The sequence below is a fragment of the Protopterus annectens genome, chromosome 7.part0 (genome assembly GCF_019279795.1).
Source record: "Protopterus annectens isolate FY-2018-M chromosome 7.part0, PAN1.0, whole genome shotgun sequence".
Classification (NCBI taxonomy): Eukaryota; Metazoa; Chordata; order Ceratodontiformes; family Protopteridae; genus Protopterus; species Protopterus annectens.
In genome coordinates, this window is record NC_056739.1 from 392964651 (window position 1) to 392981680 (window position 17030).

At 37.1% G+C, this 17030-nt stretch overlaps 1 protein-coding gene across 3 annotated transcripts in view; it reads left to right on the top strand.

Moving 5' to 3' along the window:
* The window catches only part of SOX13 (SRY-box transcription factor 13), a 770893-nt gene that overhangs the window by 659459 nt on the left and 94404 nt on the right, over positions 1-17030 (top strand). For all 3 annotated transcript variants that reach the window (XM_044076961.1, XM_044076959.1, XM_044076960.1), the window contains one exon: positions 16901-16987. In XM_044076961.1, the coding sequence (XP_043932896.1) occupies positions 16901-16987 (87 nt within the window). The remainder of the gene's footprint in view (positions 1-16900; positions 16988-17030) is intronic.

Consider the following 17030-nt stretch of genomic DNA (forward strand, 5'->3'; position numbering starts at 1 on the left):
CAAACATTATTTCTAGAATTACAAACTTAAAGTTGTGGTTTGTGCCTCTTTCTAATTTATACTTAAAAAGAGCATTAGTAAGTATTTCTCTGTTCGTTTCTGAAAAATGGCTACATATGCGATCTTTCAGTGGTTGATTAGTTTTACCTATATAAGATGAACTACACTGGTCATATGTCGCTAAATAAACTATATTCTTACTATTACAGTACCATAACCTTTCACTTCTACTTCTTTCCTACTTACATGGTTAAAAAGTCTTTCTAGTGTCTATATATGTGCAAAATCTGCAACTGCCACATTTAAAAGTACCCGATTTATTATTTGGGTACTCTTGAACCATAAATTAGGCTGTACTTTAAAGCACAATACGTGTTTCAAGCTAGTATTCTTTTTATGCAAAAACATAGGCTGATCAGTAATGAAATTTCTTGAAGAATGTGCCAATGTTTACGTACAACTCTCTTAACAGTTACATTGTTCTCATTATAAGTCAGAATATATCTAGTGTTATTTACATTATTTTTTGTGTTATCCTTTGTTGTGAGGAGAAAATAGGTTTAGCTACAGTGTTTCTCTGTGTTTTGATATTCTCACACATGGTCATAACCTCATTTTTATTCCATCCTCTCACTATAAAGTCTTCTGTTGATTCCATCTGTTCTACCATGTTGGGGTCTATTGTGTTGAGTATTGCCCCCCTAAGGAATTGATTATTGATTATATTTACGAATGTGTAATACGGATGCATGCTACTTCGGTGTAATAAGCTATTTTTCTTAGCTGTTTTCTTATACAGGCTTGTGTCAACAAACCCTTCCTGTTTTTTAATAATACTTGTGTCTAAAAATCAAATTTTTCATTTGATATACATTTTTTGAACTCCCAAAAAAGTACATGTATTAGAAATAAATTAAAAAATAGGTAAAAACATCCATATCCCCTTTCCATACAATAAATAAATCATCCGCAAAGCATTGATGGAACAAAATATTTTTTCAAAACTGGTTTGTAGCAGGCAATATATACCCTCAGCCCAATACAATAGATGCAAAAAGTTTACACACCCCTGTTAAAATGCCAGGTTTTTGTAATATAAAAAAATTAGACCACAGTAAATCATTTCAAAACTTTTTCCACCTTTAATGTGACCTACAACCTGTACAGTTCAGTTGAAAAACAAACAAATCTGTTAGGGGAAAAATATAAAAAATAAACAACATACGCTGGTTGCATAAATGTGCACACCCTTAAACTAATACTTTGTTGAAGTACCTTTTGATTTAATTATAGCATTCAGTCTTCTTGGGTACACACCTGCCATCAATTAAAGAGACTCTGATTAACCCCAAATAAAGTTCAGCTGTCCTAGTAGGATTTTCCTGACATTTTACTCAGTTACTGCTACAGAAAAAGCCATGGTTCACAGAGAGCTTACAAAGCATCAAAGGGATCTCATTGTTGGAAGGTATCCCTCAGGAGAAGGGTACAAAAAAATTTCCACAGCATTGGATATACCGTGGAACACAGTGAAGACAGTCATCGAAAAGTGGAGAAAATATGGGACAACAGTGACGTTGCAAAGAACTGGACATCCCTCCAAAATTGATGAAAAGACAAGATGAAAGCTGGTCAGGGAGGCTGCCAAGAGACCTTCAGCAGCACTAAGGAGCTGCAGGAATTTCTGGCAAGTACTGGTTGTGTAGTACATGTGACAACAATTTCCCGTATTCTCCATATGTCTGGACTATGGGGTAGGGTTGCAAGATGGAAGACTTTTCTTGCACACAAAAACATCCAGGCCTGGCTAAAATTTGTAAAACAATACATCAAGTCTCCCAAAAGCATGTGGGAAAATGCATTATGTTCTGATGAGACCAAGGTTGAACTTTTTGGCCACAATTCCAAAAGGTATGTTTGGTGCAAACACAGCACTTCGCATCACCAAAAGAATACCATCCCCATCGTGAAGCATGGTAGTGGCAGTATCATGCTTTGGGGTTCGTTTTAGTCCGCTGGAACTGGGGCTTTAGTCAAAGTGGAGGGAATTTTGAACAGTTTCAAATACCAGTCACTTTTGGCCCAAAACCTTCAGGTGTCTGCTAGAAAGCTGAAGATGAAGAGGAATTTCATCATTCAACATGACAATGACCCCAAGCATACATCAAAATCAACAAAAGAATGGCTTCACCAGAAGAAAATTAATGTTTTAGAATGGCCCAGTCAGAGCTCTGGTCTAAATCCAATAGAAAGTCTGTGGGGTGACCTGAAGAGGCTGTGCACAAGAGATGCCCTTGCAATATGTCAGACTTGGAACGCTTTTGCAAGGAAGAGTGAACAAATACTGCCAAGTCAAGATGTGCCATGCTGATAGACTCCTACCCAAGAAGACTGAATGCTGTAATTAAATCAAAAGATGCTTCAGCAAAGTATTAATTTAAGGGTGTGTACACACAACAAAGTATTAGGTTAAGAGTGTGCACACTTATGCAACCAGCGTATTGTATGTTTTTAATTTTTTTAGATTTTTTTCCCCCAACAGATTTGTTTGCTTTTCAATTGAATTGTACAGATTATAGGTCACATTAAAGGTGGGAAAAGTTTTGAAATGATTTATTGTAGTCTCATTTTTTTTATATCACAAAAACCTGGCATTTTAACAGGGGTGTGTAAATTTTTTATATCCACTGTATATGCATTACTATATTCGCAAAAGTATTTGCTACCGGTATGCCCATGGCAACACCTCTTGCTTGTTCATGCATTTGATTTTTAAACCAACATACATTATTTAAAAGCACCATTGATAAAATGTTACACAGTGTAATAACAGATTGCTGTTGATGTTCTGTGAATTCCAGTAAATCTCTTTAACTTGACTGTATTCCAAAATCTATAGATTTAACAGTAAACAATTAATCAACATCTAAGGTAAGGAAAACAGTCTTTCAAATCTGTAACTACTGACCAATGATGTACGTCACTAGTATCATGTAAATGGTACGAATCCTTTAAAAGTTTTTCCTTAACTGTGACTCCAGGAATTCAGAATCTGGTTCTGTTATCCAGTCTCGGCCTGAACCAATTGGTCTTATTGATGGAGCAGAAATAGATTTATGGAGCTTAGGTACACCATATATCACTGGTACCTTTGGATTCCTAACCATTAAATAATCAAATAGCTTTTAGAAATATTGTTTGAATACGTAAGAGGAGGAGACTTGTTACTTAGAACAGAGACTGCTAAAATGAAATGGATAGTATGCTTGAGAGCCCATATTCCATCAGGCTTGAACAGTTTTGTGTCTTTAAAACCCATATTGAAGGAGAAACATAATTGTTTTTGAACTTGTTAGCTGTATTAGTCATGTGATTTTAATCAGCTCTATATACATTTTAAGACACACTTTTTTGTTTTATCTTAAATGCCTGAGGAAGCCCTCTGGGCGAAAGTTTTAAGTAAGTTGCGTGTTTAATTTGTGATATTAAACTGGATTTTCACACTCCCACTGCCTTGGTTCCAGTGACTTCTTGTTTGTGATTGAGTTTATACTGAAATTCACTAGATTTACTTGGAGGTCTGTTTATTTCTGTTTTTTTACTTTTGCTCTGTTGCCATCCCAGTGGTGTATTTTGCTTTACCTTTCATCTGTCCAGCTGATTGTACTATGATTTTAAGTTAGTATATAGTCATGTCACAGTACACAAACCTACAGTTTTACCACTGGTGAATCATCTGAACCTGAGGCAGGATCCATAATAAGGTCAAATCACAAAGACTGGATGTCAGAAGGATGACTTTGAGCCTGAATGTTTAATTCTTGAACATGTTGTGCCTCTCCAGCTACAGAAAACATTCTGCTTTTAGATTTACTGGGTTATGTTGAAAACTCCTGTACACACTGACGTCATACATAACACATTACTTTCTTAAGTACAAAGTTAAGTGGAAGGTATGCCGCTATGTGTTGATGACAGCACTCTGTACACTGAGATAGAAAACTGCATTAAACAAGGGTGAGGAGCATGCAGACAATTGTCACCTTAGACTTAGAGATTATATAATCCTTTTGTAGGGGCTGGACCTGTCCCTCTGCTTATCGTATATATTCTAATCAAGCTAATGCATACCTAGGTCATTCAACAGTGGGAAGAGTTGGGAAAGTAAAGTAGATGGTTTAAAGAAAAGCAAACATTTTCTTTATCTGAAGGTTGTGTGACTTCAAATTTAGACTACAGAATTAGTGAGGTGGAGTGAAATTTTGTACAAAGGCAAAAAAGTTGTCATTGCTTTATAGTACTCTTCATTCTGTCCACACTATAGCATTGTATATCATTTTCTTGTGTTACACTCTTTCACGTAAGATATTGATGTTGTGCTCTATGCACAGGAGTTTAATTAGCACAGTCACATCTTGTTTCTGTACTACTTTAGAATTCAGCTAAGCAGGTATACTAATGTCTGCACATATTTCACAAGTACTTGTACAAAACCCATACAGCTGAGTTTGTGGTTACCTCCCTCCTTCAGTGGTGGACATATCCACTCTGCTGGTAGCTGCCATCTGTCATACATGATGCTGCATCTGTGATCCCAGCACTGAAACATTTCCTGCTGTGGCACATTTTTCATACAGCTATACTTTCATTAAAATTCAACTAAGAACAAACCCAAAAGGCATTATATTTTCCTGTTGTTGCAGCTGTCAGTAATGTAACAAAATTTTGTAGATGGTAGTAAATTCTGTACTTACTAGTTTATTTGTCATGGCTACACTTATGAACATCATGCTATCTCCCTCTCCCCATGTGCCCTACTTGCCCATTCATTTCCACAAGGGCAACAGCTCTGAGGTCCATCCTCACCATGGGATGGGAAAGTAGAGATTTTCTGTTAGCTCTGATACTCCCTTCCTCATATGTCTGTAGTCACCCAAGGTATGATCATGCAGAGGGCCTTTGCAAGAGTTGATCACTCACTTACCTGAGAATATCCTGTCCCAATCCTTGTAGACAAGTGCTTCTGTCAGAAATCTGGTCTCCACCATGGACAGGGAGTGGAATCTGTATCCTGGGCAAGTGCTCCCAACTTATTCCTGCAGAGAGGCAAGCAGGTATGGCCTCAGTACTTTTGTCCCTTCTCTAGGCAAGGCCTGGGCCGTTGTTCAAACCTGAGATGTCTGAGCTGTAATTTGGCCTTTGTTTGTCTATTTCATAAAGCTGACAGCAAAATTCTATAGTTATGTGTACTGATTGATAGAACTGTGTGACTCCTTAACTATTTTGTCTTCTAATTTTGATCCTTTGAGAGTCAGCTTTTTTCTACTTCAACTTTAAGACATTGATCTCATTGGTGTCTCCTGACACACTGCTTTGCACTGTATGTTTGTAGATGGTGAGGGATAATGTGTTCCTCATAACTATGCCAGTTGACAGGGCTGTGAAGAATGTTCTTACTGTGCATTGCTTTGTGATTGTAGAACACAGTGCTGTGACAAAGGTAATTAGTTTGCAATCAACATCTGTCTGTAGAGAAAAGTTTGAGCACCTCTGTTTTTGACAGTTATCCTACGGCATGCTGGTAGAATGTTGTTTCCTAGCAACATCAGAGACGTACTAACCTTCATTTGCAGAGGTGGAATATGATAGGTATTCTACAGTGTTAAAATGATGGCTGCCAAAAGGTGGACCAGTCCTCACTATCTATGATGATGTAAAAGTAGTAAATATTTTGTTAAGAACCTTGGAACTACTGCAAGTGAGGATGTGGAAAACACTGGTTCAACCACTGGTTTTCATGGAGTGTCCAGTAACAGTTAATAGGACCTTTGTTATATACTGACCCGTAATCAGTGCGTGGTCTGAGGTTCTCTGGAACATTCTATTTACTTGAATTTGAACAGTCTTGTTCTGCTTTGCATTGGTTCAACATGGCAAAAAATCTGTTTCAGATTCCTGTGCAGTCTCTGTTTTGCATTTCACTTTCTTCTCTCATATTTATACTTTTTCTAGTTTTTTTTTTCTGCTTCAGTAGGGTTTACAGTTTGCAAATAATTTTGTCAGTCTGAGATTGTTTTTAGGTGATGTTTCCTCTTTGCCTATTGACCCATCATCCACTGTCCTGCTTGACTTAAGCTTATCCATTCTCCCACCTTTCAGGAAATCATTAACTTGTAGATGAGAGCTGACCAAAGGAACCAGCATCCAGGTAGCCATGGAGGTGTTTCATGCCTTCAGTTACATCTAGCACTGAGGGTGTTCCTAATTAGGCCCTAGTCACATCCTGTATTTGACTTGAGTGCCCATGTCACCCCAGGAGCCTACTGTGCTTTCCTCTTCATGTATGGGTGCCTCTATCACAAAGTAATGAAAGCCACCTTCATTAGCTTGGTAAGTTAAGTCCACTTCCGTGACCAATACCTATAAGTTCATGACCTGCAGGCCTCCACTGGCATGTAATGTACCTGCCAAATGGGCCACTGCACTCTCCCCTGGGACAGGAGAGCTAATCCTTAATCATCATTTGGCTCTTCCACTACCTGAGATGCTATTCAAGCTCTGGTTATTTGAGTCATAGTCAAGGCTTTATCTCTTTGACACCACAAAATTGTGGCAATCTGAAATTCTTTACTGTTGTAACTCAAGATATTTGATTCCTATTCATGTTGTACATGAACATTTGTTTTTATTTCTGAACCCTTCACTGTAACTTCAGATTCAAAACAGTCTGTAGTAGGTAGTACTGTTATTGAATTTTATTTGTGAACTGTTTTCTTGGCTTTCTGCTGTTCTAGCTTTGACCTTGACTTATTTTATACCTCATTTGTGAATACACACGCACGAACAGGCACACACACACATGATTCTGGTCTGTCATGTTTTTTAATTTGCTAAATATGTTTGCTATTTCTGCCTATTCTTTGTTTTTATTTGTGTGTTGTCTTCCCATATAGTCCTTTCATTTCTTGCCATCGCATTGTATTTCTTGTTGGTTTGATGATTTGTCTCGACTGTTTCTGTATGAAGTCTTTCCTTTCTGTTGTGTTGCTTCCTCTCACTTAAGCTAGCATACTCTTAACAAAGTGCTTGTTTCATGCATTTTGCATGCACTTTTCGTAAGCTTGGGCATTGTCTCTTATGATGGTGCTGCCCCCCACGTTATCTGCACTGTCTTTTCTAACTCCTTTCTTCTGGGCCATGTACTGCCATATCTGCTTTTCATTTCTCTGTTTTTCTTAATTACCTCCATTCTTCTTTGCTTTTATTCCAATACATTCTTTCACATCTCAAAGTCATCTTTGTTAATGTCAATGGATTTACAAACTGTAGCAGCATATCTGTGGTAATATCTTGGTCACCCTACCCTTCCCTTCTTATCCTGCCATCTTGATTCCTGTGTAAATGTCATTGAGCACAGTTTCTGCTGAATAGCCTGAGTCATGGACTTCTCACCTTTCTTTCTTGCTCTTCTGAAATCATACATTTAGTGTGATGTCATTTTTTTCTTGGGCTGAAAGTGGTTGTTCAACTTATTTGGCACAGTTTAGAATTGTTTTTTAAACAGGAAATATCTTTAAGTTATCACAAATCATATTGACATAATCCCAGTTACAAGCATTTTGCATCACAAACCGTACTGATGCAGTTTTAGTTGCAAACGTTGTACATCACTTGTTCCACACAATCATTGCCAAACATTACATAGCACGTTCAAATCTTGCCTTCTTTTAAACCTCATTCTTTCCTTGTATGTATCGTTCCCACAATTCCCATGTTTGCTGAGTAATTTGCTCCCACCCTTTTCTAAATATCCAAATTCCAGTTGTTTTATTTATGTTACTATATTCACCACTTTTAGTACAGTTGGCTTAGATGTTGATTTCCATTTTCTAGTAATTAGTTTTTTGGCAGCCGTCATAATTAGACTCACTAAGGCCTTACTGTATCTAGGCAATTCTGATTCTGTATCATAGCCCAGAAAAAATCATTTCCCTAGTTACACCAATTTGCTCACCCAGTATCTCTGACAGAGTAGTCTGCAGAGAGTCTTTAAAGTCTTCCAACTCATTGCACTCCCAGAAAATATGTTCCTAATTACCTCTTTCTTCTCTATCTGACCTCCAACATTTGCTGTCTACCTGAGGAAAAATTCTCTGGAGTCTACTTGGGGTATACAAAATATCTGTGTAAACATTTCCAACCAAAAATCCTAAATCTTCTAGATTTTGTTGCATATTTGGGAGACATACATATATTTCCCCATTGTTTCTTTGTGAATTGCTTATCCAATCTATTTCCCAATCCGTTCTAACCTCCTGTAATTGATTCTTATAGTTATCATACAATATTTTACATTCTCTATTAATTACTCCTTTTTTAATAGCAGCTTTTATTCTAGATTCTGCTAAAAACTCCACGGGAGGACCCCCATTTCTTTCTCTTTGCCTATACTGTAATATCAGTCCTTGATAATGGAGGCAGTCTCTAACCTTCAGTCGAAGTAAATTTTTGGAGTCTTCCCATTCTATTACCTTTCTGTCTCTCGTTATTTTCTCCCAATACCTTGATTCCTTTGCCAGTTTTCTCCAATAAATTACAGACCCCTCTTTCCTATTGTCTGTATTCCTAATTGCAGTCATCCCTAGTGGCAGCATCTCCTTTCTTCTTTCTCATGTTGGCTTAGTTCTTAGAATACTTTCTACTACTTTATGGATATAGTATTCTGTATGATTATTGTTATTCTCCTTAAAGGTCTGCATCCAAAATCCCAGTCTCCTTGTTTCTTGAGCTTCCCCCATTTCATCATCATCCCTTTCCACGTTGAATTGTAGGTTTCTTAACTGTGTAGCTCTGAAATACCTCTTCAAATTGAGTACTCGCAGTCTACCTTGTTCTATTGGAAGAATCCGCCTGTCCCACTTGAGTCTTGCCATCTTCCCCTCCCAGATCAAATCTTTCAGCTCTTTATTAATTGCTGTCCAAAACATTTCCTCTGGTTGATAAAAATATGCCTGTCCTGTGTATAAGACTAAAGGGACTAAAACATTTTAACTACTTGTATCTTACTGTCCATGTCCAAACAACAGAGCTTCCAGTTTCTCAGTGTTTGTATTATCTTTTGTTTAATCTCTTCCCACATATCATTAGCTGCCACACAGGAATCATTTTAATCCATACTCCTAAGTACTTCATTTTATCATGTCCCCATAAATATGGATATTACTGAACCAATTTGTGTGCTGGTGCATAATTTATCACTATTACCATTGTTTAAGCCTCATTAATTTTGTACCTCAAAAAGATTTGAAACTGTCTCAAAATGTCCCACAACACTGTGGTGTCCTTTTCTGGTTTTATCAGGTATAAAATAATATCATATGCAAATAGAACCATAGTTTCTTGACTACTGTACCAGTTATATCCTTGAATTTCTGAGTCCTTTATTTTCTTTGCCAGTGGTTCTAAATATAATGCAATTAGCAAAGGGGAAACAGGACACCCCTGCCTGGTTCCTCTGCTCAAGCAGAAATTGTCAGAGAGGAAACCACCCACTTTGCCTTTGATCCCTCATGTATCCTCCTAATCAACCTTATAATTTTATCAGAGAATGCAAATGCTTCCAAAGCCCTGCTTGTAAAGTCCCAAATTACTCTTATCAAATGCTTTCTCTTCATTAAGACCCACCAACAACAGCGGTATCTTATTACATTCTGCTTCCCTCTGGATTATACTTCCCCTCCACAAAACCGCATTGATACATGTCTATCAGTTTTGGCATCACTTTTACCGTTTTTTTTACCCAATATAAACATAAACACTTTATAATCATGGTATAGTATTGAAATGGGCTTGTATGAAGCTGGATCTGATGGAGCTTTACCCTCTTTAGGTATTACAGCCATCACATTTTTTTCCAGGACGCTGGTACTTCTCCTCCTGTTAAAATACAGTTAAACAAAACATTCCTGATCTTTAGCAATTTTCCCCCTCCTAGCTTCCAGACATCCACAGAAATACAGCAGCTTTGTTTGGATGCCACTAATCATCTCAGTTTCAGTGATGCTATTTCAGTTTGCAGTGAATTAAAATATAGAGCATCCAAGTTGCAATAATGCACTGTTAACATTTTTCATTCAAGTATTGGATGTAGGTTTAACATATTTTTCAGTGCTGTTAGTTCCTTAGTTTCTATTTGTACGTTGTTATCTCTTTAAGTACATTGGCAGGCTTTATTGTTTAGTTTTTGGTTGGTGAGTTTTACAGATGTGTGTTATGAAATAGGTTTTTAATTTGCTCCTTTAGTGGGTGTTGGATTCATTCATTTTTGGTTCTGAAGATGTCTGTATTAGATGAAAGTGCTTAGCCATGTTTTTATTGTGTTTAGATTACAGTGTTCATTTGAGTCTCGAGCTGCCTGCTTGTTTGTTTTTTTTATTTCAGTAATAAGGGAAAAGGGCCAGCAAAATTGTATTTGGCCATGTTTAAAAAATTATACTGTTAAAATAAAGATAAACAAAAGAAAAACAAATTGATGTAGTTCTTGTCCTATTAATTGATACTTCTTTATCTCACTGTAAGAGGGTTTCATCAGATCAAAGTTCAACCACAAAGCTTTACTATATTTATACATTCTTATAAACAATGAAAAGAAACCAACACAAAAAGAAAATGAACACTAGTGGAAGTGGATTTGGTTAAGGACAGTGGGATTGGTCAGAAGTTGCACTGATATTTAACATAAAATAACTGACTGGCTGAAAAACAATAAGATCCTATTGGAGAAATGAGGAATGATCAGTAGTGCTGTGAAGTAGTGCCAGGTAACTGGCTACTGGGCTTTGGTAAATGGCCATTAATGGGTAGAAAAAACTCTTTCTGTCATTGGCTTTGAAGTGTTCTGAGTAGGTGTAGTGAAACTGGATGGGAGTAAGCCTTGCAGCTGGTGCAGTTTCCTAAATAAGGCAGATACAACAGTATGAGGGTAACTTGCTTTTATGAAGCTGGTCCTTAAGGTTTGTGCACATAATAATGTTATTAACTTGGGTACATCAGGAAGTCTTGTCAGAGAGTCATTGTCTCTGAAGGAAAAAAAATTCCTAGTCCCCATAATAACAAAACATTATGTAGATAAATAAAATTAGAGCAATAACCTTCAGCAGCGTAGAAAGCCAAGTACCTGGCATTATCTATGGAGGGTTATGCAAGTTAGTATGATTTGCATGGGATGCTGCTGGGATGTACAATCCAGCTTTCATCTTTAGAGGCTTCTTCAGATCATGTCAGGGAAAATTAAAAAAAAGTAGATCTGGAAGGCAGAATAACTGTTAGTAAGAATAGGAATGAAATCATGCAAATGAATGTAACAAAATGGGTGAGACTGGAATGCAAGCAGAGGTGAAGGATTCATTAAAGAAAACTTAAAGCAAACAAAAGATATGCAATGATGCTAATTAAGGGAGGAAAGAAACAAATTATTCATATCAGAAAGCCAAGGGGCTATGAATGATGTAATATTTAATAAACCTGGTAGAATGACTATTCAATTTTATTGAGGTGTTGGTGCAATAAGTCAGACTATCTTAAGTCCTTTATAATCAATTTTTCACCATGACATGCATAAAAAGCAGAACTATAAATAAGAAAGCATGTAATAGCTAGAACCAGTAAAATGCTACAGAAACAGACATGAGCAAAATCCATGAAGATAAACATAAAATAGTAAAATAACATAAGGTCAAGTGATAAAACTTTTCTGCTGTCATGTTTGTTTTTTTTTTATTTTGTTTTAGTTCCAGGATGCTTCTGATGAAACAGGACATGTTTAGCTCTGTGTTTTGATACTCTTTCAAGTGAAAATCCATTCTAGCTCTTTTTTCACAGGGAGGGTCCTTTTATTCCCTTCCAAGGGTCTTTTTTATATCAGTTTGATGATGTGGAGCATGAAGTAGGCATAGAGACTGCAGCTAAGGGCATATGTGATAACCGGCTTACTTCTGTAAGGTGCAAGTTGGACGAATGTCTGATGACTTGTTTTTGGGAGGGTTGATGGTTTTTCTGATGTAGAAAAATATGATGACCCGCACTTGGTAAAATACACCACAAACTGTGAATTAGTCACTGTGTTCTAGGAAGAAATACTTCTGCAATGTCTTGTGACAGCAGAAGTGGGGTCTTTGGCTCATGTAGCTTCAGAATTTCCACTGAGGTGGGCCGCAGGGCCAATATATTTGATGTGTTTGGCCCACTAGTAAGTAAAATGTGGCTCAGAGTCCATAGTTTTCTTTAAGTCTTTGTGAATGTGCTCAAGCTGGATCCAATGATTCTTTTAACCTCACCTGAATCATTGGTGTGATTTCCATGTCCTGTTTGTGGTCCCCTTTGTTCTGAGGGGTTCTATGATGTAAGTTTGGACCCCAGGGAAGAACTGCAGTTGTGCCAGTGTGTTTCCTAGAGTGCTATGATGGGATTTTAGTAAGCTTATGAATAAGTGCTGTTGGTAACAGTGTTCAGTAAAATGTTCCCGGTGGCTGCTGATGTTCTAGTGAAACTAATCTATTTTTCCCTGATACACTTACAATTTACCTTCCTTCGGATTTTGTGACATTTTGTTTAGTAACGCAGATCAGCATGCAACAAACAAAAGCAAGTAGCTGACCCGTGTTATCTTTCTGTAGAAGGTGTTAGCTAGTGAAGAGGGTATTGTCTTTTTAAAGATAGTATTATTCAGAAGTGCCACTTTATTCCTACTATAATGGGTAATGAAGCGTAGACGTCAGGTGGCGTTCTCAATATATTTGAAGAACAATTCCAAATTGTCAGGTGAATCATTCCAGATGACGAAGGTACCTTAAATAAATTTGTTGTATCACCTCCTCATTTGAAAGAATCATGAGTTGTATATTACTTCATTCTCCCAGACTTCTAGTGCAGTGTTTGCCAGGCCATACCCCAAGTTTGTTTACACCATCTCTTATTAAATAGAAGCGGAAGTATATCCACTAAGTCTATACAGAACTAATGTGGTAGAGCCATGTAGAGGGCTTTCATGTCTATCATGACTAGGAATGTGTCCTGTGTGACCCTGACATTTTTAAGCTTTTGCAGGAAGGCCAAGGTTCAAAGGATATATAGCAGAACTTTGATGCAAGGGGCTTGATTTTGTGTTCTAGGTAAATAGAGAGGGACTCTAGTTACGGGTTTCTATGCATCATGCAACTGTTGTATTACCTCAGGTAATAGTAAAGCAGTTAATCTGTTATCTCTTATTTGCTTAATGCTTTTGCAGTTCTAAAAATCTTACCACATATGTTTTTCTGTGTGAGATTATATTTTGTGTGCCTCAGAGTACATCAAGTAAAAGCAAGGAAGGCGTATCCACAGACGTTTTCCTCATTTTCTGTGTGCTTAAACTTTATAATATCTTGCTTCTTTTTTATGTGACCGTCTTCTTTTGTACTCCTATTACTGCAGCTGTTTTTTTTGCAGCATTTTTGTCTCTTTATAACTGACAATTGGCTGTTTCCAGAGGCCACTCGTCATTTATTTGGGTCTACCATACCTCTTACCCTCTTAGCACAGTAAATCTGGACAAAGGCAAAAACAATGGGAGGCTCAAAATACAGACCAGTTGAAAAAACACTCCACATTTTTCATTAGCATGCTTTTTCTGAAGGGTATGAAGTCTGAAACTCAAATGTCTGTCATTATCTAGAGACTGCAATATTCAATAATTTGCCAGAAAACTACAAATTTTATGAGGAACAGACCTAAAATGTGAGGCAGAAATCTGAGCAATATGTGGAAATCTAGGCAACTGAAAGGTGCGAGGTCTACTGAATGTGACTAAGTTGTATGATTGTGTGTGTGTGTGTGTGTGTGTGTGTGTGTGTGTGTGTGTGTGTGTGTGTCTGGGTATCTTGCATCCAAGTTGAAATTTGTCTGTGTGTCTATAGGCACCTGTGAAAAAGCACTCAGTGTGTTGGTAAGACCACTAAATGTGGTTTCAGAGAATGACAGCCTGCACATAGTCACTCTGACTGGTGAACAAACATTCTCCAGCAAGGGTGTTAATGTATAGGTAATGCCCACTGAAAAATTAGTCTGCAGCTTCATGGCAGCATATTAAGCTGCCGTGGAGCTTGGCCTTTAAGGAAGCGAACTGCCCCCATTATTTTGTGTTCGCTAAGCAATGTTTTGCTGTTTAGCATGTGCAAAATTAAAAGAAATAGAAAAAAAATAGAAAAGTGTGCATAGGCATACGCTTGTATGAAAGTGAGAGAGATCTAGTAATCCATTTTTTATACTTACTAATCAGTGCTTTTCCTGTTTAACAAGTGTAAAATTAAAAGAAACATTAAAAAAGGAAATAAAGAAAAATGTGTGTGTTGTTTCTGTCTGCATGTGGGAGTGCATGCATGCTTGCTTGCATACATGAAAAAGGAAGTGTGTTTGTGTGTGAGGTAGAGAGTGACATCCATCAAGCAGCGGCAGCAACTCTTAAGAGATATGAATATGTCTCACACTCTTGGCTCAAGAAGTCTTGATTGATCTTAAAATAATGGGCGGGGGGCAAAGGCTCAGAAATAGGAACAGATTTTAAGTATTGCTGTTAAAACAAAATATTAGAAAGTTGCTAGAATAAAAGGATTTGTTTTTGCATGTAGTTTCTGAAGGAAACTGTCTGAAACTCAGTGTATGTCATTATTTAGCAACTTCATTCCCCAATGATTGGCCAGCAAATCACAAATGTTACGAGTAAGAGACCCAAAAATGAGGTAAATGTGTTGACATATTTTGAAAGTCTTATATTTTGGATGTTAAATAACTTCCTGCAACACCATTTACATTTACTACAGCAAGTATGAAATATCAGATGGAGGAACTATTTTACACCAAAAATATAAAGTGATAATAATAATAATAGTAATAATAATAATAATAATAATAATAATAATAATAATAATAGAGTAATGAAAAGTAAAAACCCAACAATTGTACAGATAGCCCATTCTCTAAGCGCAGTAATGCCCTCCAGAGTGTGTGTGTGTTACTGTGTAAATAATGCCCTTCCAGGGGTGTAGAGACCCTCTGCCTGCAGTGTTGGGCCTCAGAACACCCCTGAGTGGGCATTATTTACACAGCAACACACAACCTGTTTGGCATTGGTGCTTGTGGAACAACCACATTAGGTGTTAAATTAGAAAACATGCAAATGAGTTGCTAATGAGCTTTTTGCTCAGTGAGACGCTGTCATGGCTCTGAGTCACGTGTTATGTCCATATTGCTACTGGAACTCACCAACAAAGCACTAGTAGTGCTGCAGTGATAATTCATCTGAATACTGCCCTTGTGCTGTGATTTGCAAACATTATCTAACCAGTTAAGATTTCCCAGATAACATGTGCCTATTTTTAGAATGTGATCTTTGGCATTAAGTCCCTTGCTGGGAGTAACATAATATGAAAATTGCACTTCAGTAGACGATAGATGTTTTTTAACTTGTTGCCTTGCTTATGTCATATGTGCATATGTTTTTAAATTGCTGAACTTATTTCAAATTGTGGCAGTAAGATCAAAACATCAGATTGAGTCTGAGCTTCTCGACTGCAGTAAGTGACTCCTAGATTGTTGGTTCTCTGGCCCTTCCGCCATTGATAAGACATACGTCACCCCACCAACAATGCCCAGTACAACCAAAGGAATTCCTGGAATGCCATTGTCCTTAGGCAGATCACTGGACAAGTTAAATTTAAGCAATATAGCTATAATTCTGGTAAAAAATATAAGATGTTTTTCTAAAATATTATTGTTACTTTATATTTTGTTTATTTTGGTTACAAAAGGTTAACACTGCATAACTGGGTTGTTTTCATCTTCAAACTAGAAGAAGAACAGAGTGGGTGATTCAGCAGATAGGCATTTGACAGAATCACCTAATCGTAAAAGTTTTTTTTTTCAGAAACGAGACATGTTTACCTTGGGAACCTGTTGCAAAAGATTTTTTTTTTTTTTTTTAACTAGAAAGGTGTGTTGACCTCTGAACTGTGATTGTAAGTTGTTTGGTATGGACATTTGTATGGATGTTCTTGTGAGTCATATCCCCCCTTAATAAAAAATATTATTTTCAGCCATCTGCCAAAATCAGCTTATGATTTTCATTAAGAGGTCCATTCAAACAAATGCACTTCAGTTGACTGTCCTTTTTTGACAATATTATTGTGTAACTGTGAGAATCTTTTCAAGAACAGTTAAAGGCAACAAGTTGATGGGCAAATCAAGTCTTTAAAAAATTCATAAAATATAGTCCTAATTCTAGCCGGAGGACATGGGTGTAAGATTGCTGGCTGTTTGAAGTATTTATTACTGCGATGTACATCACTGCACAGAAATTGACAGAAGATTAATGCTCACCATGCCATCACCCCCCTTAGTATTCAGACAACACCTTAGGGGGGTCACAGGTCAGAGGATTTATTATTTTGTGCTTTTTTTTGCATTCTGCATTCCTATTGTGTATTTCATATTTTGTAAGATAATGATCTTCACTGTTGACAGAGATGTCTTAGAGTGTAGCGTCTTTTTTATTTGTTATTGATGCTGGGCTTGCAGCACAATTGTGGAATGTGGATATATGTCTGTGACACTGCTGCCTTAGTCTAACATACAAGCATGAGAACTGCCCACGTCCCTTGTACAAAGCTGAACTGGTTTCTTTCCGACAGAATTATTCTTATGATCCTGTTTATCCATGACAACAGAGTTTTAGTTGTAGGAAGTTTTGATTGTTAAAGAATTTCCTGTTAGTCAAATGAAACAGTAGTTTTGATAATTCACTCTGATGTTGGAACTGTACCATTAACATAGCCTTACTAGTATTTAGTTTTTATTTACTTTTTTCTAGTAATGCCAGCTATAGAGAAGCTACTGTCCACTGACTGGAAGGAGAAGCTTTTGGGAAGAGCTGCTTCAGATACCAAAGACGTTAAAGGTAATACATATTTAAACAGCAGCAGTCTTTTAAATGTCTTGTT